General features: G+C 40.9%; 1 protein-coding gene across 2 annotated transcripts in view; it reads left to right on the top strand.

Annotated features, from left to right (window-relative positions):
- RMI1 (recQ-mediated instability protein (DUF1767)) overlaps nucleotides 1–24306 on the top strand; it is a 321867-nt gene that overhangs the window by 64580 nt on the left and 232981 nt on the right. For both annotated transcript variants that reach the window (XR_016264378.1, XM_089447983.1), the window contains exon 3: nucleotides 5269–5414. Coding sequence is in view for 1 of the 2 variants with exons in the window: in XM_089447983.1 (XP_089304109.1) it covers nucleotides 5269–5414 (146 nt within the window). In the remaining variant the exon portion in view is untranslated. The remainder of the gene's footprint in view (nucleotides 1–5268; nucleotides 5415–24306) is intronic.

Below are 24306 nucleotides of genomic sequence, written 5' to 3'. Positions count from 1 at the left end.
CTGCCCAAACTGGACTGCGACAGTCCCTCTCTGTCTCACGCTGGCCCCGCGTCAGCCTTTCTAGGCCTGCGTCAGCCCCAGGAGGCCCTGTGCCAGCTCTCGGAGCCTCTGCATCAGCTGCGCTGGCCCCTCTGGTGCTCTGTGCAGCACTTGGTTGCCTCTTCGTGGCCTTGCGTGAGCCTTTACTGCCTCTGCGTCACCCTCCTTGGCTGCTATGCTGCGCTCCCGGCACAGTCTCTCCCTTCTCTGTTTCTCTGGACTCAATGCCCCTCAGCTGCTCTCTCGATCACTGATTCTATCTCTCTTAGCAAACTCCGCTCTAGAGAATAGAATGACTGATCATTTGGTGTAATCTCCAAGTGACCCTCAAGCCTCCTCTTATACTTTTCTTGTTGACGATTCAATGGCCGAGATTAAGTCCCTAATCAATGGATAAGATTAGATCTGGCTTAATCCATGTCTTTTGGACCACTCTTACACAGATTCATATTAATACACTTTAATATTTTATTTTCCCTAAGTTTAGACTTCGGGACTCCATTAAAAAGATTTATTATTTTAATATCTCCTTATCTGTTTATAATCTGCCCAAACTCTTTTTGGGTATTGGAGATCTCATGTGCCCCACCCTCTCCACCAAATTTCGTGGTTAGAGCACATCCGATGCTACCCCAAATCAACACTCCCTTTTAGCGAGGACTGTGCTCTAGCAATACTCCTCACTGAGTATTACTTTGATCATCTGGCATCGGTACTTGTGCTGATGCTAGGCCTTCCTGCCCAACATCCTCTGCACTATTGCATCTTGTACTGCTGCCCATGGTTCTACAACTGCCACTGCTGCTTCTATACGACAACTCCCTCTGCATCTGTGTTGCTGCTGGTCCTTTCTCCCAGCACTGCATCTGCACTACACCTCCTCTCATCATGCTGCATTGTGCTGCCCACTGCTGCACTGCAACTCAGTTACTGAGAAGTAAGTAATTGATCTCCCAATTGACCTCCCTATTGGGTTAGAGACACCCACTGACGCTGAAGCTCCCTTTGCCGCTGACAAGTGCTCCCTCTCTGACCTCTGCGCTGCTGCAACAACTCCCTGCATCTCCCACCGTTGCACACCTCTCTATGCCATCCTGCATTGGTGCAACACTCCCGTGCCTCTCGAATTGTTGCAGCTTGCTAGCCTCGCGCTATCTCGGGACTCCTGCACTGTAGCTCTCTCTACCGTTCCATCCACATCCGTCTCTACCCACATCAGCCAGTCCTGCTACTCCTCTTCGGGGCTCTTGTAGCAAGGTCTAATCCAAGAGGCTAGGTACCTTGAGGATCCTGCCCTTCATCGCCTGTAGTCCATTTGACTACAGCTCGATGTCTCCCCACTTCCGCTCAAGTGGCGTGTGTGCACTCATGGCACAGTGATCGTCTGTCAAAAATTCCTTCTCTGCCTGTGCTGGCGCTGCCTTAGTCTTGGAAGACTCTCCCTTACTCTTCTTCCTTGGACACTGGGTCGCATAATGACCCAGCTCCCTACAGTGGAAGCACTTGATTTTGGAAATTTGGAGAGATCTTTCTTCTTCCGCTTTTCCTGCTTTCCCTCAGATGCTAGGGCCGTATCTTCCCCCTCCTGCTTGACTTTGATCCCCTTTGCTGCTGTTACCTATCTTTGACTGCCGTTTGATCTCTTCTTGGCGAAGAGCTGTCCACATCTCGCCCCAAGGTAGGAGAGTCCCTCTGCTCAGGATATTCTGGACAAGCACTTCCCAATCTTTTGGGACAACATTCAGGGTTGTCCTCAGCATAAGCTCTTGATTCGGTGTTGCTCCTATAACAGTCAACTGGTCTCGGATCTCATTCAGTCCTTTGAGGAAGGTGTCAATCGATTGACCCTTCTTCATCTGATACAACCTCATCTGGTTCTCGAGCAACATTCTTCTCTGCACAGAAGTATGCTGGTACAGGTTCTTGAGAGCCTCCCACATCTCAACTGTCGTTTCCTTCTTGGCTATATGTGGTACCACATGATCCTTGACCCCGTCAAGGATAATGCACTTGGCCCTCGCCATTGCCTCTTCGTACTTGTCATTATCATTTGGGTTGACTGGGATAGCTATTGTCTTCAAGGCGAAGTTCTTGACAAGATTATTGTGAAGCACTGATAAGATTCTGGCCTTCCAGACTGCGAAGTTTGATGCTTCGACCAGTCTATCATGGTCTCTTACCCCGTGTAGTGCCATGATGCTCCTCTACTTCCCTCCTGGAAGTTCTTTGTTCGACTCCTCTAAGTCTCTACTTTCCGTTTGAAAGTTCTCTTCTGGACTCCCTCTAAGTCCTGATTTCCCTCCTAGAAATCCTCCTGCCGCTTGTCGAGATGCCCCCTACTCTGATCGTCTTGTGCAACTGCACTGCTGATCCAGGTTCCTCAGCTAGAAACCCTTGGTAACAACTCCTCTGGCCCTGCTTTGTCAGGCACTTTTCTGACTACAGTACCTCACCAGCTCCACTTTGCAATATTCCTACAGCCTTCTAGACCCCAACAACTGCCTCTCTGTGAACTGCGTTAGCCCCTATCTGCCCCGCACTGGCTCCGCGTCACCCCGGATGGGTCTACGTCAGCCCTAGGATGCCCTGCGTCAGCTTTGTGGCCCTCTGCGTCACACTTCCTTGGCTTCTGCGTTGTTAGAAACAACTTTTGTTACCTCGGGACAACTGTTTTCTGCTGCTATTGCTCCGCTTGACTAATGTCTTTTAGTCCTCCCGTGATCTGCAATTAGCCTCTGATACCATGTTGAAGTTTATAAGTTTACTTAGTTTAGAAACCCTTATGCCCTTTTTCTGATTTATTCCTACCTACTTGTTATTTTTCCTTTCACAAGTTATTTACAAAGTAAATACTGAAAATAAACCCCAGTGCATGCTCAACATATTACAGATCAACAACTAAAAGAAATAAGAACAAACACACCACATGACACCATTATTTTTGGACCAATGTCCCCGGAAAAACCCAATGCGGGAAAACTGGTGCAGCTATCTGAGGGTTTTCTTATTAAGCAATATCAGAGTAGAATCTGGGTGCCGAAACTGGGCTACCCAACAGAGAATTTCCTTAGCGGCTCTACCTCACAGTTTGAGAGAAATCTCCTGGCTGAAACCCTGGAAAATCATTCCAATAGTTCCTCAGCACAAAACTGCTCTGCAACCCCAACGTCTGCCCAAAATGGACTGCGTTAGCCTCTCTCTGTCTCACGCTGGCCATGCGTCAGCTGCGCTGGCCCCTCTGGTGTTCTGCACAGCACTTGGCTGCCTTTGCGTGGCCCTTACTGGCTCTGCGTCACCCTCCTTGGCTGCTGCGCTGCTCTCCCGGCACAATCTCTCCCTTCTCTGTTTCTCTGTACTCAATGCCTCTCAGCTGCTCTCTCGATCACTGATTCTATCTCTCTTAGCAAACTCCGCTCTAGAGAAGAGAATGACTGATCATTTGGTGTAATCTCCAAGTGACCCTCAAGCCTCCTCTTATACTTTTCTTGTTGACGATTCAATGGCCGAGATTAAGTCCCTAATGAACGGCTAAGATTAGATCTGGCTCAATCCATGTCTTTTGGACCACTCTAACACAGATTCATATTAATACACATTAATATTTTATTTTCCCTAAGTTTAGACTTAGGGACTCCATTAAAAATATTAATTATTTTAATATCTCTTGATCTGTTTAGAGTTTGCCCAAACTCTTTCTGAGTATTGGAGATCTCATGTTCTCCAACCTCTCCACCAAATTTCGTGGCTAGGGACATCCGATGCTACCCCAAATCAACATAAATTTGCTGTCCCTTTGAGTAATCATTGTTAATATCTTGAAATCTGAAATATAAATGTGATACTCAACATCATTGGTGAAAGATTGTGTTAGGCATCCCTTGGTTCCCTCCCTCTTACATGTTTGCATTCATTTTCTCATATAAAAAGCTACAATTAGGACTATTCTGGGCACAATTATCATTGGTGAACTTACTGGTGTCATAATTCGTTTTCTGCTGTCCTAAAGGCTGATGTATTGAGTGCAGCATAAAGAAATTTCACTGTGCCATACTCTAGGAATAACAATTGCTCATTGTGAAAGGCGGTTGCCTTGGTGAAGTACTAACATTTCTTCTTGCAGCACTGCTTAACTAGCAACTTGAAGACTTCCATATTGTGCAAGTGATATTTTACTTGGGCACTGGTCCATCATTCTCAATTGAATCCATTTTGTTAAAACATACTTGCTAATTAATCTTAATTCAAGTTGTCTAGAGAGGTAGTGATCTTGCCCTTAGTCTCCTAGGACTTGTTTTTCCCTTCATCATCATCTTTAGGGACTACCCCCCTTGACTTTTCTAGGAGAGAGTCTAAACGGAGTGGGCAAGGATTAGAGTGACAGCCCTTGCCCTGAGCGTTGCTGCCCTTGGTGTACACTTTGGGCAACAACAGGACCAAATATCAATTTGATATATTAAAAACAATTGCATTGGACCACAGAAGGGAATATTATGCTGAGGGTAGGGTTTGCTAATTCACAGGTGGGTTTAGATTTCATACATTATATTTACCCTTTAATAATTAAAAATGAAACATTGGATCTCCATATTCTATATATATTTTTAATTATTTTATTTAGTTAATACTCAGTTTCATGAAGTAATGAAAAACTTCATAAACAATAACAGAGTGGGCAAGGATTAGAGTGGCAGCCCTTTCCTTGAGTGTTGGTGCCCTTGGTGTACACTTTGGGTGACAACAGGACCAAATATCAATTTGATATATTAAAAACAGTTGCATTGGACCACGAAAGGGAAGGACCATGAAAGGGAATACTACGCTGAGGGTAGGGTTTGCTAATTCACAGGTGTATTTGGATTTCATACATTATATTTACCCTTTAATAATTAAAAATGAAACATTGGATCTCCATATTTTATATATATTTTTAATTATTTTATTTAGTTAATACTCAGTTTCATGAATTAATGAAAAACTTCATAAACAATATTACAGTATTATTTCTCCAAGAGCACAGGTGGAATACAGTAATAGTTGGGTACAATTATGCAAGATGATTCTTTAAGCCAGTTCTGAATTGTTCTAGGAAGCGTGGAAATATGTTAGCTCTGGTGTAGCTTCATTTTGTTTGATATGGACAGTAGAGTTTGATTTGTTTTCATTTTACTCCTGAACCTTGAGTTATGATGCAGCATAAGGTTGAGAGGTGCATGTTCTTGGACTTCCTAGATTGCTCTCCGGAATGTACATATACGGCGCGGCCTTCTGTTGCTGGTTCCAGAAGTTGTTGATATTCTCGGGGGTGTTGTGGAGCACCTGGAAGCGGCTCATCAAAGGCTTGTCCAGGAAGTGAACAAGCCACCACGAGGAAGACGGTTGGTATTTGTTTTGGCATGTTGTAAGTCATTTGATCTTATGTTTTCTTTGTTCGCAAATGTTACTTCTTCGCTTGCATAAGAATTGATTTCATCATCACCATGTTGATCATAGAAACAAAGCACTCATTAGCTAGTGCTTAACTTGATGCAGTTAGAAGTAGGAATCTGTTATTATATTCCTTTTTGCTGCTAATAATGGTGCTGTATCTAGTCATTTAGTGGTAAAATGTATTGTTTTTCAATGCAAGACATCTGATTCGGTGATCTTACACTTCTATTAGCAATGTACTTAAAGAACTCAAATAAACACAATGATCTTCAAGTGGATTCCTGAATTACAAGATTTAGTGAAAGGTAATAAATGTAGGTATATACCTAAAGGTATGGAATAATATTTATTTTAAATGTTCAGTGATGATATCACAATCGGTGTGGCCCCATTATTTATACATGTTTCTTATATGGATGCAATTTTTTTTTAACCATGGGAATCAGCAACTCATTAGAGTGATTTGCGCTAGCTCTTGGATCGAACCTACTGATTGCTGCTATAACCCAGGGGTATATCCAACAGTCTGCAAGCTAATGTACCAAACACTTGTGACTTAACAAGGGTTGATGCATCTCAAGGCACATTGAAGTGGATCTCTGTCCCTGGAGGCACCTACCCTTCGAGGCTCTAGCATTATCACAACAGGCCAACATGTCACTTTGTGGGAATTGTATATGGATGTGAAGTTTAATTAAATGGACTTGACTTAACATAAGGGCTGATATTGAGTCATGAATTGTTTGGTACTTTATTTATAACACTATGTTGCTTTATCATAATTTTAATATCTTTATATTATTAAATTGACTTTCTATTATTATAGACATTGTGCCCATCCTAATTATGACTCAACTTGACCTTGATGGGACTTTAGGTGTTTTTTTTTTCAAGGGAGAATTCGTCATTAGAACATACAATCATTCACATCACCATGAATCGTATCGCATACTACCACTATAACCCTTTGGCCCTATGTAATAGCCCGCAAACCATATCAAGCAGATTAGCGAGGATTCGAACCAGGGAGGGAACCATTAACATCATTAGTCCCAACTTGATGGGTGACTTTAGGTGTTTATTACAAGTCATCATCTCTTGAAATGCCTCAACCTAGAAGCATGTGTAAAGAATGATGGCATGAGTGTCTTTTTGTTGTTGTTCAAGAGAACAACCATTCCATGATGATGACCAAGATGATGATTGATATTGTTATTTACATTAGAAGCCTTACCTCTCTCCATTGTTTTTTTGTAGCCTATATAACAATTGCGTTGGTGTAATTGTTCAGTGGTGGTCACATGCCATCTTGTAATAGTCTCAATCTTAGGATATTTAGGTGGTTAGGAGTTACTTAAGATGAATTTGTTTTGATGTGTCTTTAGGTAAAGTGTGTTTCTTTAGTGAGTTTCCTTAACATGCATTTGAAGTTATCTAATTCGATGATCGTGATATGTTATAGCCTAAAATTATTCAATGGTTCATATTCTTCTTGATAATAACATCTATATTGATTTGTGACTTAACACTCAATTGGTCCGTGATCTTTATTTAAAGAGGATGGAGTGTCATTTATTGGTGGTCGTGAAACTCGTATGACGTTAATATATTGCCTCATGTGACCTTGTTGGCTGGGGTTGTGGATTGTTTCCCTCTTTGATAGTTTAACCATGTAATATATTGTTGTATTGATCTTTGATTCATTTGTGTGGGCCATGTCTAAGTTATTTGACCTATGTGGAAATACCCTATTTATTGAACATGGTATTGGAGCCCATATGAAGATTCACTACTTTTTTTGATAGAGCTTTTGAACTTGTGTCGTTGCATGCATTGAAGGACTTTTGGTCTCTACTAGTTTTTGAGTATTTTTGGCCCAAAGGAGCTATTCCATTACGTTTGGAACACTATTTTTAGTTGGAAACACTTTCCCTTTCACTCGAAAAAGGATTTTGTTTGTTTAGGTAATGATTATTTTTTTGAAATTGGGAGGTATAAAGCTTTATTACAGTTTTATTGTTTTATATAACATGTTAATATTTTGGATTTTCTATTTATATTTTCAACTTACCACATTTCTACTCTGCATATGCTTGTGTTGATTTCTCAAGTGCAATAGATACAAGTACTAATTTCTGAAATACTGATATTTATTTCTAATGATGTAGATCTTCTTTTAACACTTTCAATTTGTCATTAAGCAATTATACTTCAGAAATTCAACCATAAATGTACAAGAAAAATAGAGATCACAATGCACAAAGAGAACACAAGATTTACCTTGGGAAAACCCACTTGGGGGGGGAAACCCATTTGGGGGAAAACCCAGCCACCTTTTCTTTAGAGAAATTCTTTAATTCAACAAGAGAGATACACCTAATCTTGCTCGTCAATGCAATGGTCAAACTGACCTACAATGTTGTGTTCAAACCTGGTCAATCAACCCTCTAAGTCAATCCTCTGCCCAACAACCTCGACCCTCTTTGATCCACCTAGGGAAAAATTCAGCCTCCCAAAATCTTCATAGAAACACGACCATGCTCCTCAAAATTTCGGCCATGTTGCCCAAAATCTGCTACCTAGAATATGCTTAAAAAGTCACACGTGCAAAGTCAAGGAGAGAGAGAGAGAAATGCTAGAGATGAATTCGTCCTTCATCCTACTTCGCCCTTCTTCTTTGCTTGGATGCTTAGAATATATCTTGTTGTGTTAGAGATCGAATGGTGCTTTGTGGAGGAGGTCGAGTGCCTTATATATAGTGTTCTACCTATCCAAATGGATGTCTCTTTGCTGAGGCCGACTTGACTTGAAGGAGGGCCGTCTTAACAACTTTGGAGCCAAAAATTCAAAATTCAAAGTTCAAAATTTTCTCTTTTGAAACCGACATGAATAACTGTCTTACATTAATCTTTTCAAGGGGTAATAAAATAGAATGACATGAAGAACATGTCTTACATTTTCCTTATATATTTCAAGGGCTAAAATGTAAATTATGAGGACCGACCATAGCTACAAATTCAACACTCCCTCTTAGCTAGGGAGGTATTCATAATCACTATCTAGATGTTCTCATGTTGACAAATTTCTCTAAGAAAAGGTTAATCCAATTTACCATAATTTGGTCAACATTTGTGACACATGTTAAATAATCAACATCATCATCATTCAATTTCCATAATCTGGTCAACAACTATGACACATGGTAAATCATCATTACCATCAACTAGTCAACATGACTTTGGTCGGTGCCTCTGATCCATGGTATACAAACTAGTCTAGGTTCACCAACATCTTGGTCAATCTCTTTAACTCATGGTGAAACCCTAGGGACATACTCAATCCATTTGAGTAATTTGGTCCCAAATCCAAACGCCTCACTCGAGGCCATAATGCTAAATGAGCTCACTCTACCTATCTGGAGAGTAGTTTGAGCTTGATGCTGAAAGGCACCCACTCAACTCAGTGATCCTGGGCCTCTACGACCATTCTTCCTAATCTGGGCAATATACTCGACACATGAAGAATGACTGTCCTTTGTTGGACCAGTCTCCCTAATCTAGTCAACATAGTTGACACAGGGAGAATGCTTGTCCCTAATGCTATCTCATCACCACTCCTTGTCACTGAGGTAGGCATTCTCAACAAGTCCAAGCATTTACCTAAAGTATACAAACTACACTATGGACAAAGGCTTTGTAAGAACATCAACTATCTACTCATGAATAGAGATTTACTAGAGCCTCAATGCTCCCTTCTGCACCATGTCACAAATGAAATGGTACTTGATATTGATGTGCTTCAACCTGTCATGGAAAACTAGATTTTCTGTGAGCTTCACACAACTTTGGTTGTCACAATATATTACAGTTAGTTCCAACACTTGATCAAATAGTAGTGCGAGTGACTTCTGAAGCCACACTGCTTCAAAACTCGCTAAAATGGTTGCGATATGCTCTGCTTCGACGGTGTTGAGTGCAACAAATGTCTGCTCCCTGCTCCTCCACGAAATCATAGCGGAGCCCAAACTGAAGCAACCTCCAAATGTAATCTTTCTGTCTTTTGCACTCCCTGCCCAATCTTAATCTGTATATCCCTGCAATTGTATATCATTGCTTGAGACATATCTCAAACCATAATCAACCATACCACGTAAATACCTCAATGCATGCTTTGCTGCAATCCAATGATCATGTCTCGATTCCACCAGGAACTAGCTAAGAGTGTTCATTGCAAAGCAAATGTCCGGCTTGGTACTAACCAAATATGTCAAAGAGGCAATCAACTTCCTGTACATGGATGGATCTACCAGATCTGGCATAGAGTCTCTCAATTTCCTCAGCTTAGGCACCATAAGAGTTTCCATCGATTTACAGTCCACCATTCCGATCTTCTGCATGAACTTGATAATATACTTTCCTTGACCAAGGAAAATTTCACCAGGGTTTTGCCATACTTCTAGCCCCAAATAGTAGTGCATGAAGCCAAGATCCTTCATATCAAATTCAACGACCAACTCCTCCTCACACTGAATAATGAGATTTTCTATACCTATTAGAAATAATTCATCAACATACAATAATAAAATCACAGGTTCATTCTTCACAACCTTAACATATAAGTTTGGATCTACATCACTTTTGGAGAAACAAAGTCTTGTCAGGTAGACAATGGCCATCAATTTGAGAATACTAGGCTCTAGATGCCTACCTAAGTCACTGCGTTCGTGTTTGAGTTCGACGACCCTGCAATTCGAATAAAGTTTGACACTTAGAGTTTTGCCGATAAAATCCGGCATAAAATTCGATATCTATCTATCTATCATATATATATATATATATATATATATATATATATATATATCAAAGTTTCTTCATTGGTGCTCCTACACAATTGTGCTTCTACAAGACGCTGTTACAACACCTCTTTTTCTGCTTCTGTAGATAATCAAGGCCTCTGTTTCTTTATTTGTTACAGTGCCCCAAAATGGTTCTATAATGGTTTGTAGTGCCCCAAGAAATATACTGAACTACTACACCTGTAATGCATCCGAATTATAGCTACAGTTCTTCCTATTTCCCTCAAAATTATTTTGTTTTCCTAATTTAAATACTTAAGAAGCTTGCAATTATTTAATTTTGAAATATGAGTTATCTTTGGCTTTTGGTCGGCTTGAAATTCCATAATAAAATTAAATGAGCAGGGAGGGACAGGGACTGAGTGTTGTTAAAATTGGCAACTAGGGCCAAACTCCATGTGGGTCACCTTATTTATGGCAACTGATATTTTTCCTAGATTCCTTTCATCGAGAGGTGTAGGATTGATCTAAAAATCATCTGATTCTGACGAGTATTTATGGAGATATGAATTTATTTCCAATTACTTAACAAATTGTCAAGGTCGGCCAGCAGTTAAGTGTGTGGCACACATGCCCGGCGTTGCATATAAATAGAGGAGAGGTTGAGTCATTATCTCATCTCATATCACCATCTCTTCATCTTTCTCACTCTCCTTTCTTGTTTGGGTTAACAAAGGAGCAACTAGGGAAAGAAGAAGGACATATCCATAAGAGGAGGACACAACAAGAGGAGGATGCAGCAAAAGGAAGGGACGCAGGTCTGTTTAGGGTGCAGCCAGGGCAGCGTAGACCAGCGTGAAGCCTCCTTTGACTGTGGCCTTGTGTGGGGAGTCTCCCTCAAGCAAGCCACAATTTAGATCAACTGTTTGGAGGGCTGAACTAACCATGAAGTGACCAGCGTAAATCTTGTTAGGGCTGACTGCAGGGCTGCCTGAACGTTGACCAGATTTGACCATGTTTCTTGAGCTGTTTCGGGCTGTCCTTCATCTCCGTTGAAGGCTGGGTTGACTAAGGTTGATCCTAGATTATTTGTGAATCATTTGATCCACTTTGCAAGTGCTGGTTAGGGCATCTTTTACTGCTGTCATAAAAATTACAGATCTGATATTTTGTACTATTTCTCTCTTTGCTGAACTATTGAAGATTAAAGAAAAATTGATCAAAGGGTTTCCCCGCATTGGGGTTTGTCCCTGACTAGCCGCCACATCTGGTGTCTCTTGTCTTGGCTTGTCTTCTGTTGATCTTTTAATGTTCTATCTACACTTTACTTTATGTTTATGTGATTGCTAAACATTGGCTAATAAGAAGATTTGAAGTAAACTACTCTAAGCATAGAACATACCATAATTCAAAATGGTATCACAGCTGAGGTGAAGACAAAGCCCAAGCAAGAGCAAGAGCACGAGCAATCACCGAAGGCTGTTGAAGCAATCCTAAGACTTCATGGGGTCCTCATCACACTTCCCCGCTGAAGACAAGCTCTATGAGAAGTTTGACTATCACGGATGGAAGATGTCTCTCGATTTGACATTAGAAGAGCAGGAAGTGTTGGACCATGTGAGAGGCAGAATTGTTGAGCCTCCATCAAATGCATCCGCTGCTGCTAGGAACAAGTGGACCAGGGAAGAAGTCAAAGCAAAGAAGATTATTCGGAACTCTATCGACAAGCGCCTGGTGGCCTATGTTTCCGAGCTGACAACCTCTACTGAAATCTACGATAGACTGGTGAGTTTATTTAAAGTTAATGATGCAAATCAAGTTTTGTTCCTCAGAAATAAGCTGAAGGAAATTAAGAAGGGCAAAGATGAGAGTATGAAAGCATATTTCTTAAAGATCATCGAGATCAAGAATGATCTCTTATCAATTGGGGAAGTAGTTCCTGATAGGGAAATAACTATCACAACACTCGGAGGGCTCCCATTTGAATGGTATATATTCAGAACCACTCTTCTCAACAATAATGTAATTCCTGGATTTGAGGAATTGATCGCGAGATGCATTCAAGAAGAAACAAGGATGGAAGAGAAGGAAATGCTTGCACTTAGAGGCAATCCCTCTGCTTTCTCCTCTCGTCTAAACGGAGAAACTATTTCGGGGCTAAATCCAAAGGAATTGCCAGACTCAAGGGTGGAAGAAAAGGACGATGTTACAAATGCAACAAAATGGGCCACTATGCGAGGGAGTGCCCTGATAAAAGGGACTCACATCATGACGATGATCAAAATCACTCCTGTGGCAATCAAAGGAATGGCAGATTCAATGGCAAAAGGAATGCCGGAAATCAAAGAAGAGGTCAACCCTCCAAGAAGGCAAGAAACTCCAGGTATGAATCTAATGTTGTTAACAATAAGCACGCTGAATATTATCTACATGCAACCCTATCTACTACTGCTCCCTTGGACTCACTGGGAAATTGGCTTATTGATAGTGGTACCTCAAGACACTTCACTGGTTACAAAGAAGCTCTTTCTAATCTGATAGAGAAGGAGACCAACCTGGAAATTGTTTTTGGGGACAAATCCAAATATCCCGTGAAAGGCATAGGGAATGTCACTCTTCAATTGAATTAGGGTAATACAATTGATTTGCAAGAAGTGCTATAAGTACTTGATCTAAAAAAGAACTTGGTGTCCATTTCGGCAATGAAAGACAAAGGCTACAAGGTGGCCTTCATCAATGGCAAGGTACGTGTATGGAAAAAGAATTTTAAAGATGCTTTCACTCTTAGGTTTCAAGTTGATTCATTATATCAGGTTGGAGGAAGTCCGTTGGGTTTCATGTCTTGTGACACATCTCTTTAGTCCGAACTATGGCATCAGAGGTTTGCTCACGTTCATTATAAAGCTCTACCCGATGTGGGAAAAATGGTGACCGAGATGTCCGAGTTCAAATTAGAGCAAGAAGCTGTATGTCCAGGATGTGCCGAAGGAAAGCTCAAAAGGGGACCATTCCCCTCAAGCCAAAGCAAGACCTTTGATATATTGCAGTTGGTTCACGCAGACATATCTGGTATGATGCCTGTGAACCCCTTGGGAGGATATTTATATTTCCTCACTTTTACAGATGATTATTCTCACAAGACTTTGATATACTTCTTGAAAAAGAAGGATGAAGTGTTCTCCTGGTTTCGTCACTTCAAAGCCTTGATCGAGAATCAAACCGAAAAGAAGATCACGATCTCAAGGACTGATAATGGGACTGAATATGAATCCAATGAGTTCCATGACTTTTGCAAAGAAGCTGGCATTAAGAGGGAGACTACAACACCATATACTTTTGAGCAAAATGGTGTGGCGGAAAGGAAGAATCATACGATTGTGGACGCTGTCTGTGCTATGGTCCATGATCAAAGACTTCCGAAGTTTCTATGGGCCGAAGCTGCGAATACCGCTGTATACGTGCAAAACCGATGCCCTCATCAAGCATTGGGTTCCAAGACTCCCAAAGAGATGTTCACTGGTAAGAAACTTGACGTATCTCATTTTAGAATTTTTGGAAGTCCTGTATATTTCATGTGCCGAAAGAGAAAAGGAATAAATTGGGTGCATCTGGAAAGAAAGGAATCTTCGTGGGCTATAGCGAAAACACTAAGGGGTATAGAACCTATGTGGTTGGTCAAAGGGAAGTTGAGATTAGCCATGATGTCACTTTGGACGAAGATATGGCTCTTAGCAAAGTTGACAATCTTCCTACTCTAAGGGAATCTAAAGAAGCCGACACCAAGAAACCGAAGGAAAAGGAAGACGAGATGATGCCAGATGTGGAAGAACCTATGGATCCTATTGATCCCCCTCTGCAAGAGCCTTCCTCTTGTAGGAAGAGGCCTTCATGGCTCAGGGGGACCCTTGATGATGTCGAAAGACACATTGCACCCAGAGGGACTTTCCGTGAAAGTAAGAAGCTGGCCAGGTATTAGGGATACTTGACCATCATGAGCACGATCATCTAAAATGAACCTTCATCATTTGTAGAAGCTGTCAAGCATCAAGTATGGAAGGATGCTATGATCGAGGAATATGAGTCCATCAAGAAAAACGATGTCTGGGATGTGGTCCCCAAACCCTAGGACAAAGCAGTTGTCACTTCGAAATGGCTTTACAAGATAAAGCATGGAGCTGATGGAAGCGCTGAAAAGTATATGGCTCGTTTTGTCGCTCGTGGCTTCTCTCAAAAGGAAGGCATAGACTATGACGAGATATTTGCACCTATTGCCCGATACACCATCATTCGTTGGATCATAGATCTTGTTGCTTTGCAAGGATGGAAGCTACATTAGATGGATGTCAAGACCACATTCTTGCATGGTTCGATCAAAGAGGAAGTCTACGTGGAACAACCCGAAGGATTTGAGATTCATGACCGGGAGTCTCACGTGTCCAGGTTGAAGAAAGCCGTCTATGGGCTAAAGCAAGCACCTCGAGCGTGGTATGAGAGGATCGATAGCTACTTGATGAAGCTGGGATTCACTAGGAGTGAAGCCGACCCTAATCTTTACTTTAAGGTTGAAGATGACAAACCTCTCATACTGGTGCTGTACGTTGACGACCTCTTACTGAAAAGTGCAGACCCTCTCATTCACAAATGTAAGAGGGAGTTGGCTTCTGAGTTTGAGATGAAGGACCTAGGACTGGTGCACTATTTCCTAGGACTGGAAGTCTGGCAAAAACCAGGTGTGATTTTCCTATGTCAAGGAAAATATGTGGTGAAGATATTGGAGAGATTCGGTATGGTGGACTGCAAGCCCTGACTATCCCAATGGAACTTGACTTCAGGAAGTTAAGTGGTAGTGCTGCCGAGCCTGTTTTACAAAATGCTACTGAGTATCATCAACTCATCGAAGCATTGATGTTCTTGGTGAACTCCCATCGGGATATATGTTTTGCACTGAACACATTGAGTTAACATATGGTTGAGCCTCACCACACACATTGGATTGATGCCATGAATCTGTTGAGATATCTTCGAGGCACAATCACTCATGGGTTGAGATACACTGCCGGAGATGTGAGACTACATGGATATACCGATGCTGATTGGACAGGCAGTGTGGTGGACCGAAAGAGCACTTTTGGGTGTTGTTTCTCTTTGGGATCTGCCTTGATATCCTGGATGAGCAGGAAGCAGAAGTCGGTGGCTTTGAGCACCGCCGAGGCAAAGTACATTGCTGCTAGTATGGCCTCTTGTGAGGCAGTCTGGTTGCGGAAGCTCTTCAGCGAGCTGTTTGGATTTGCATTGGATATTACCATGATCTTGTGTAACAACCTGAGCGAGATTCGTTTATCAGAGAATCTCGTATTTCATGATCGCTCCAAGCATATCGATATCAGGTACCACTGTATCCAGGATATGGTGCAGTAGGGAGCAATAAGGTTCCAACATATCGGTACAGATGAGCAGGTCGCTGACATTTTGACGAAGCCCCTGGGAAAGGTCAAATTCTTGACTTTTCGAGAACGACTTGGTGTCGTTAAGAGATTCTCTTATGAAGGTCGTTATGATGCATAAATTAAGCTCTGGGAGCTTCAGGGGGGCGTAAGGTACTTCTTGGAGCGACATACGACTACAGGGCGACTCACCCTCCCTTGGTGGTGCGCTATGTACCGGGTGAAAGGTTCAACCTTCCCTTGTGATACCCTGTGGCGACTTTGGGACAGGATGATTAGTTCTCCTGTGGGACACGATGATTAGTTCTCCCGTCGAGGCATCCTACCCATGCAGTTTGGGACTCATGGGAAGTACCTTTCATCTGATCAATGCGTAGGGAAATGGGGTTAGGGACCATTAGTGGTACTATCGATGGATGCATCGTTGTATCTACCATACTCCCTATGCTAGGATGACCTCCATTGATCTGGGATCAATGATACTAATATGGGATCAGTAGGAGTGGTATGACACACTCTGAGACTGACTTCGGGTCAGTGGAGGATGGTCTGATACATCCTCGATCATTTCTTCTTCTTCATAGTTTAGCAAAGCAGAGTTGAGTAGTGTAGGGCAGTGCATTTGATGGCAGAGATAGTACTGACGGTTTGACAGATCAGCGGATGGAGTTCTCCCTAGTTGAGAGGGAGTGTTAAAATTGGGAACTAGGGCCAAACTCCATGTGGGTCACCTTATTTATGGCAGTTGATACTTTTCCTAGATTCCTCTTATCGAGAGGTGTAGGATTGATCTAAAGATCATCCGATTCCGATGAGTATTTATGGAGATATTAATTTATTTCTAATTACTTGACAAATTGTCAAGGTCGGCCAACAGTTAAGTGTGTGGCACACATGCCCTGAGTTGCTTATAAATAGAGGAGAGGTTGAGTCATTATCTCATCTCATATCACCATCTCTTCTTCTCTCTCACTCTTCTTTCTTGTTTGGGTTAACAAAGGAGCAGCGAGGGAAAGAAGAAGGACACAACCATAAGAGGAGGACGCAGCAAGAGAGGACGAAACAAAAGGAAGGGACGCAAGTCTGTTTAGGGTGCAGTCAGGGCAACGTAGACTAGCGTGAAGCCTCCTTTGACTGCGGCCTTGTGTGGGAAGTCTTCCTCAAGCAAGCCGCAATTTAGATCCGCTGTTTGGAGGGCTGAACTAACCACGAAGTGACCAGCGTAAATCTGGTTAGGGCTGACCGCAGGGCTGCCTGAATGTTGACCAGATTTGACCATGTTTCTTGAGCTGTTTCACGCTGTCCTTCATTTCCGTTGAAGGCTGGTTTGACGAAGGTTGATCCTAGATTATTTGTGAATCATTTGATCCATTTTGCAAGCGCTGGTTAGGGCATCTTTTACTGCTGTCATAAAAATTACAGATCTGATATATTGAACCATTTCTCTCTTTGCTGAACTATTGAAGATTAAAGAAGAATTGATCAAACGGTTTCCCCGCATTGGGGTTTGTCCCTGACTAGCCGACACATCTGGTGTCTCTTGTCTTGGCTTGTTTTCTGTCGATCTTTTAATGTTCTATCTGCACTTGGCTTTGTGATTGCTAAATAGTGGCTAATAAGAAGATTTGAAATAAACTGCTCTAAGTATAGAACGTATCATAATTTAACAAGTGTGCATGATGCTGTAGGAGGGTCAATTGGCACAGTGTGATAAGATTCAAGATTCGATGTTGGAGTGACGGAGTGTGAAAGTGACATTTTTGCGTGGGCCAAGCTTTAACCTTGTTAGAACTTAGGGTTATGATTTTTTGTTTTTTAAATTATAAACATTGAAAAAATGTTGAACTACAAAACCCTAATGTGAATTTAATCATTATTTTTGATTTTGTTCGGGTTTGTGTACGGGTTCGGGTTTGGGTTTGTCATAGGTTCGAGTTCGACTTGAAATCCGGCGAACACAAATGAATTTGTTGAGATTGTGTTGGGGTTCGGCAAATTTCGAATCCAAAGGATTTTATTCACCGAACCCGGTGACTTAGGTGCCTACTTAAGTCTATACACAACTTTCTTTAATCTACAAATGTGAGAGTTTGTCCCATGAACCTTAAAACCTTGAGGTTGTTCTATATACACTTCTCCCTCGTTCACACCATTGAGGAAAACATTCTTTACATCCATTTGATGTAAATTCCAACCCATAGAAGCAACACTAGAATAATATATCTAATAGTAGTATACTTGGCAATTGGAGCAAAAGTCTCATCGCAATCCTCACCCTCTTTTTGGGAGAATCCTCTAGCCACAAATCTCCGTTGTATTTGTCAATACTGCCATCCGATGCATGCTTAATCTTGTATATCCATTTGGAGGTCACCACTGATTTCCCTCCAGGTCTAGGAAAAATTTCCCATACATCATTCTTCATAATAGATTGGTATTCTTCCATCATCACATCCTTCCAAACTTGCTGGCTAGCTGACTCTTCATAGGTGGAAGGTTTAAATTCAATGAGATTAGTCAATCAATGTTGCATATCTAACCTCTTCTGTCTCTTGCTTTACAAGAAGGTGCCATGTGTTGCTGCATGTCCTATTGCTTCCTGCAAGGTAGATCTAAGCCAAGATGGTGTCTTCTTGATTTTTGGAACAACAACTGTATCCAACGGTTCACTAGACCCTTCTTGCTCTTCTTGATGTTCTACAGGATATTCTGAAGATTGGATGGACCTGAGCCTTCTTCCTTGGGAGCTTCATGTTCTTCATCATCATTAGAATATATGGGAACTTCTTTAGGCTTCTAGTAGGCAACATTCTCATCAAAGGTAGTGTCTTTGCTAACTTCAACTTGTCACTGTCCTGGAATATAGATTCTATATGACTTCCATGATTCACTATTTCCAACAAATATTCCTTTCTTTTCCGAAGGCTCTAGTTTCTTCCTTTTATCTGTGGGTACATGTATGTAAACTAAACACTCAAAGATTCTCAGATGTCCAACGTTTGGTTTTTGTTCAGAGAACGCTTCTTCAATAGTCTTATCTTGCAAGATTCGATGAGGACTTCTATTTTGAATATAGACTAATGTCATCAATGCTTCATTGCATAAGATTATAGGCAAGTCTTGATGATGCCTCATTGCCTTAATAGATTCTTCAATGGACTTGTTATTTCTTACAATGACTCTAGTTTGTTGTGGATTGTAAAGGATTGTCAACTCCCTCTAAATCCCAACTTCTTTACAAAAGGAAACAAGTTCCTTGGAGGTGTATTCTTTTCAATTATCTGATCTCAGAGTCTTGATTTTTATTTCCTGTCTTATTCTTTACTTCAGCCTTAAAACTCTTAAAATTTGTTGAAGACTTCATCCTTGGTCTTCATGAAGTAAATCCACGTCTTGCGAGAGAAGTGATTACTAAAGGTTTCATAGTATAGAGAGCATCCAAGAGATTTCACTAGTATTGGACCACATACATCAGAATGAACCAGATCCAAGATTTCCTTGGGCCTACTTTCATTGTTTGGAAAAGGATTCTTGATGTTCTTCCTAGGCACACAACCTTTACATATTCCTTCATGTTCCATCTGTATTTCTAGAACACTTGAAATGATTTGATTTTAAGCTGGCAAAGCTCTATAGTGAAGGTGAGCATATCTTCGATTGCATAATTCACATGGATTGATATGGTTATGCACTAATGCTTGAGCTGGTTGTTTCAAGAGTTTGTACATCCATCCTTCACGAATTCCAATTACTCTAGTAGAATCTATACTAGAGTCTTTAGGCCATACAAGGACCTTACAATCAACAAATGCTACTCTATCTCCTTTATCTTCCAAACATGAAATAGAAACCAAATTCTTTTTCAAATCTGGTTCATATTGTAAGTTACTAAGATGAATGTTTTCACTTGATTCCAGGTCAATGGATGTTTTCCAAATGCCTTTGGGTGCATAACTATTTTTGTTTCCAAGTTCTACCTTTTGAGATAATGTCCTTTCCATTAAACTTGTAAGATTGTCACAATTTCCTGTCATGTGTCTTGAGGCACCACTATCTACTAACCACAAATCATCGCTATCTGTAATAGAACCTGTAAGAATAGAAAAATAGAAGAAATCTCTGTCACCTGAATCTTCATTCTTGGGTTTCTTTGGATGTTCATCAATGTCTACTGTGGTAGCATGCTACTTTCCCTTTCTCTTTTTATCATTTGATCTTTTAGGACATTGGTTTTTAAAATAACCAAGTTTTTGACAATGATAACATTGAACCTTTGACATACCTTTCTTTCCTTGAGGAGCAGGTTTTCTACCTTCATGTCTTCTTTGGAAACCAAACTTATTTCTTCCTTCGACTTTCTTGGAATGTGATGCAAATGCTTGAGAATAACCTTCTTTGGATCTTTAAATCTTTCCTTTTGATATGAGTCTAGATTCTTCTTGAGTTCATGAGATCCATAGTTCTTCAAAACTTGGAATCTCCTTTTTGCTACAAATACCAGATGCAAACGAATCCCATGAGTTGGGAAAACCATTGATTGTTGTAGTCACAAGTTATTTATCAGAAATGATTTCTCTTGATTGAGAAATCCTCATGAAATATGAGGCTATAGTATCATTCCTTGACATTTTAACATCACGAAGCTCATTCTTCAAACTCATTGCTTGACCAATGTTGTTGATGGTGTATAATCCAATTAGGGCATCATACATCTTTTTTGAAGTGTCAAGATTTGCAACATATGGAATCAAATTATCTCTGATAGAATCCATAATGATACTTCTGGAAATGATGTCATCTTTCTCATATTTTGTTTTTCCTTCATTATCTGAAGGTTCAATGACCTTGCCCTTCACAATACCCAATAGGTCGTTCTTTGCAAGAATGAGGTCAATGCTTGTCTTCCAAGCCCTAAAATTTGAGGCTCCTTCTAGTTTGTTCTCTAACTTCATAGAGGAACCCATGGATATAGACAAACAATTAGAAACGATCTTCAAAGCCCCTTTTTCCTTAACCAAGGTTTGTCAAGAGTGATCTCAATGTCCTTTCCTTCACCAAAGCTCTGAAACCTAAGTCACAAGACACGTCCTTAAGGGTCCCATGTCCCGTATTTCACGTGTTGGACACAACACAACACATAAAACGTGTTTGACACATTTTTCAACGTGTCGCAAAATCAGGGCACGTGTTTGGGCTGTGTCGGACACGTGCCCTAACGTGTCTTGATTTTAGGACACGTATTCCACTAAAATCCCGAAGTAAAACACGTCATGTCAAGCATTGTATATTTGTACAATTTGTAAATTATTTTTATAAATAAATTTGATTTTATTTTCTAACCCTTGTTTTGCAGTTGGGGTTTTGGGATTTACTTTTAATTTTGTATATATTGGGGATTTGTAAATTTATTTGTGTAGGTGATTTATCAAGAAGCTTTGTTGGATTAGAGCCAGATCTAGGCCCTTGAAGGTAAGATCTAGTGTCTAGAAATTTTGCAGGGCCAACATCAAGGATTTTGGGCGAATATTGAAGATCTGAAGAAAAAATTCAATTTTGTGAGGGTTTTGAAATTTTCTGAGGCCTCTAGGCCTATCGTGGCCATCAACCCCAACTGTCTAGCCCTCTTTCCTTTGTTGTCTTCCCATTTTCCCCTTGGTCGTGGGCTCTTTAAGGCCTTTTAGGCCTGGTCATAAGGCCTAAGGCCCTCGACTTTCCCTCCTAGGCTTGCCGTAGGCCTTATTAGGGCTCGGCCTGCCCTCTGTCTTCTCTTCTCCCTTGCCGCAGGATTGTTTAGGCCTTCCCTTCCCCTCAACTCTCCTTCCCTGCCCTTCGTCCAGCCTTCTCCTCCCTCCTCCTTCCCTTCTTCATCCTCCTTATCCCTCCGCTGGCCTTCATTACCCTCCTCTAGCTCTCGACTTCCCTTCTTTCCTAGCCGCAGGCCCTATGGGACTGCCTTCTCCTAGCCACAGCCTCTTTGAAGTTTGGAGTCCTTGTTTGCTCCTTGACTACCCTCTAGGGCCTTTCAGCCCCTCCCTTATCTCAGCGACAGCCTTCCAAGGCTTGCCGTGAGGCCTTTAAGGCCTCTTGAGCTTAGCTGCTAGGCCTTTCAGGCCTTCCGTTGTGAGCCGCAGGCCTAATTAGGCCTTGCGTCTTGCCTTCCGTTGCCCTCATTTTCCCTCATTTCGTCGCTGTTGGTGACGATTTGATTTTCTGAGCTAATTCTTGGTCGTTTTGCAGAGGAATTGGGCCACATATTTGTGTTTTCAGGTGCCATAGACATTGGGAATTTTTTTGGCAAGTAGGCTAGTTCCTTCAAAGCCCCAAGGCCCAAGGGTTTGAGCTGTAGACCCTCTCTTATTCACTGTTTTGTTACAACAGTCATATTATTTCCTAAACAGTGACATATAATTCATCTAATTAGCATAAAAATTACTCACACATTGCTAAATACATTGATAAGTTAATTGGGTAATTTTTGCAATTTTTGTTTGAATGAAATTTCCAGTTTTGGTGACTGTCATCTCTGCATACTGAGGTCTGATATAACAGTGACAAATTGCATCATAAGAAGGCCAAAGTATTCAAGATATTGCGTTTGGAAAAATAATTTGGCATTGGGATTTCTATTTCTTGCATTGGGTATCTTATTTTGCATCTAAGAGTACTCTAAACATAATTAATTTACTGCTGTCATAAATCTATCTTAACGTTGGAATACAAGTTGCATAAATGCTCTTATTGTTTCACATTCTAATTGGTACTTGTCTAAGTAATTTTAAGTGCTATTGTGGAGAAGGTTACTAAGCATTGGCTATTTGGAATTTAACGTTTGCTTGACTCTTGTAAGCTCTTTCTCATAAGATCATTAACTTTGCACTAAATTCACTGATATAAGCACTTAGTTCATAATTGAATATCATCTCGTGTCTCTTAAGTGAATTGGACTAATCATTGAAGAATATTGGCTAAGAATACTTGCAATCTTATTTTTGTGATCTTGAGGTTCTAAGAGCTTAATTGGATAGCAATATCTTGATATCAAAGCGTTATTTGTTTAAAGGCCTTTAATCCATTTGAATTGTTGTTAATTTACATTGAGCATATCTGTAATAATATTGGCGTTTATCGCATTGAAATATCTTGGAAGCATTTAATTGAAGCAAGAGCATTGATAATCTTGTGGTAACAATCGTTGGTATCTTGTTAAGCATTGGTTAAATTATCCTAAGCGCTTCAATTATCATTGAATAAGTTATTACGGGATTTGGGCACATCTCGTAATTGTTTAATATTGTGGGTATCTATCATCTCTTGTTGGCTTTGTTGAACTTAAGCACTTTTATTTTGTGTCTAAGATTTTCTTTAAATTTATTAACAAGTACTATTTGTAACAAGATAATCAATTAAGTACTTAACATAAGCAATCTTAACTCAAAAAGCACTCATAATCCTTACATATCATTCTAAGATAGTTTTGCATTTAATTATTTACCTCCAAGCATAATGTTGGTTGATAGACATTTAGGGCTACCCTTTCTCAATTTAGATTGAGGAACTTAGCACCTCTTTAGTGGTTAACACGGTGACCTTGCAATTGTCAAAGCCATAGTCTCTGTAGCGACGGAGGCATCGGGTGGTTGAAACACATGGGGAGGTATCATTAATCAAGCATTTGCTTGCTTCTCGTTGGCTTCCATCCCACAACCTACTCTAGAGACTAATTCCAAAACAGTTAAGAGGAAGGTTACATTTAGAATAGACATTTAATTAAAAGTAACCAAGATTCTGCATCACACCTAGGTCCTAAGATTTTCATAGCATATAGGATAGTTAAGCATTCAAGCAATGATTGTTCATCCAGTTACTTGGCATTTAATTGGTAATAAGCAAGAAGTTGACTCCATAAGGCACTGGTCTCACATTCAAATTTAAACTAATCCTTAAATCTTGATAAAATTAACCAAGTAGCTAGTTCACTCAATCATGTTTCCCAGACTTGTCGGTTGCCAACACGTTTTCATCTTCACATTTTCATAGGGACTACCCCCCATAGCCTGCTGTTGGGAGATAACTAGAATGGAGAGGCCGGGGATCAGAGTGATAACCCCTGACCTGAGTCGTTGTTGCAGTGCTTGTACAATTTGAGTGACAACATGGCCAAGGTATAGCATCTCTGTTTGTCCAAATTTACGTTTGGACACTTTGGCGTATAACTGTTGCTCCTCAAGAATACGAAGCACCTCCTCCAAATGCTTCAAGTGCTCCTCCCTAGTCTTGCTATAGATCAAGATGTCATCGAAGAACACCAACACGAACCCATGAAGCTGCTTGCGGAACACGTGGTTCATGCAACACTGGCAGGAAGTAAGGGCATTGGTTAACCCGAAGTGTATCACCCAAAACTTGAAATGCCCATAATGGCATCGAAAGTTTGTCTTCGAGATGTCCTGCTCCTGAACTTTGATCTGGTGGTAGCCCGAGAGTAAATCAATCTTAGAGAAGTATTTAGCTCCTCTAAGCTCGCCCATCAACTCATCTATGCGCTTGATCGAGTACCGGTTCTTCTGCATCCTCTTGTTCAAGGCCGGTAGTCGATGCACA

Source organism: Pinus tabuliformis, chromosome X (genome assembly GCF_031772625.1).
Source record: "Pinus tabuliformis cultivar Carrire ecotype Pingquan chromosome X, CPIR1, whole genome shotgun sequence".
NCBI classification, from domain to species: domain Eukaryota; kingdom Viridiplantae; phylum Streptophyta; class Pinopsida; order Pinales; family Pinaceae; genus Pinus; species Pinus tabuliformis.
Note: the sequence above shows the minus strand (reverse complement) of the source record. Positions and strands in the feature narration are given on the sequence as shown.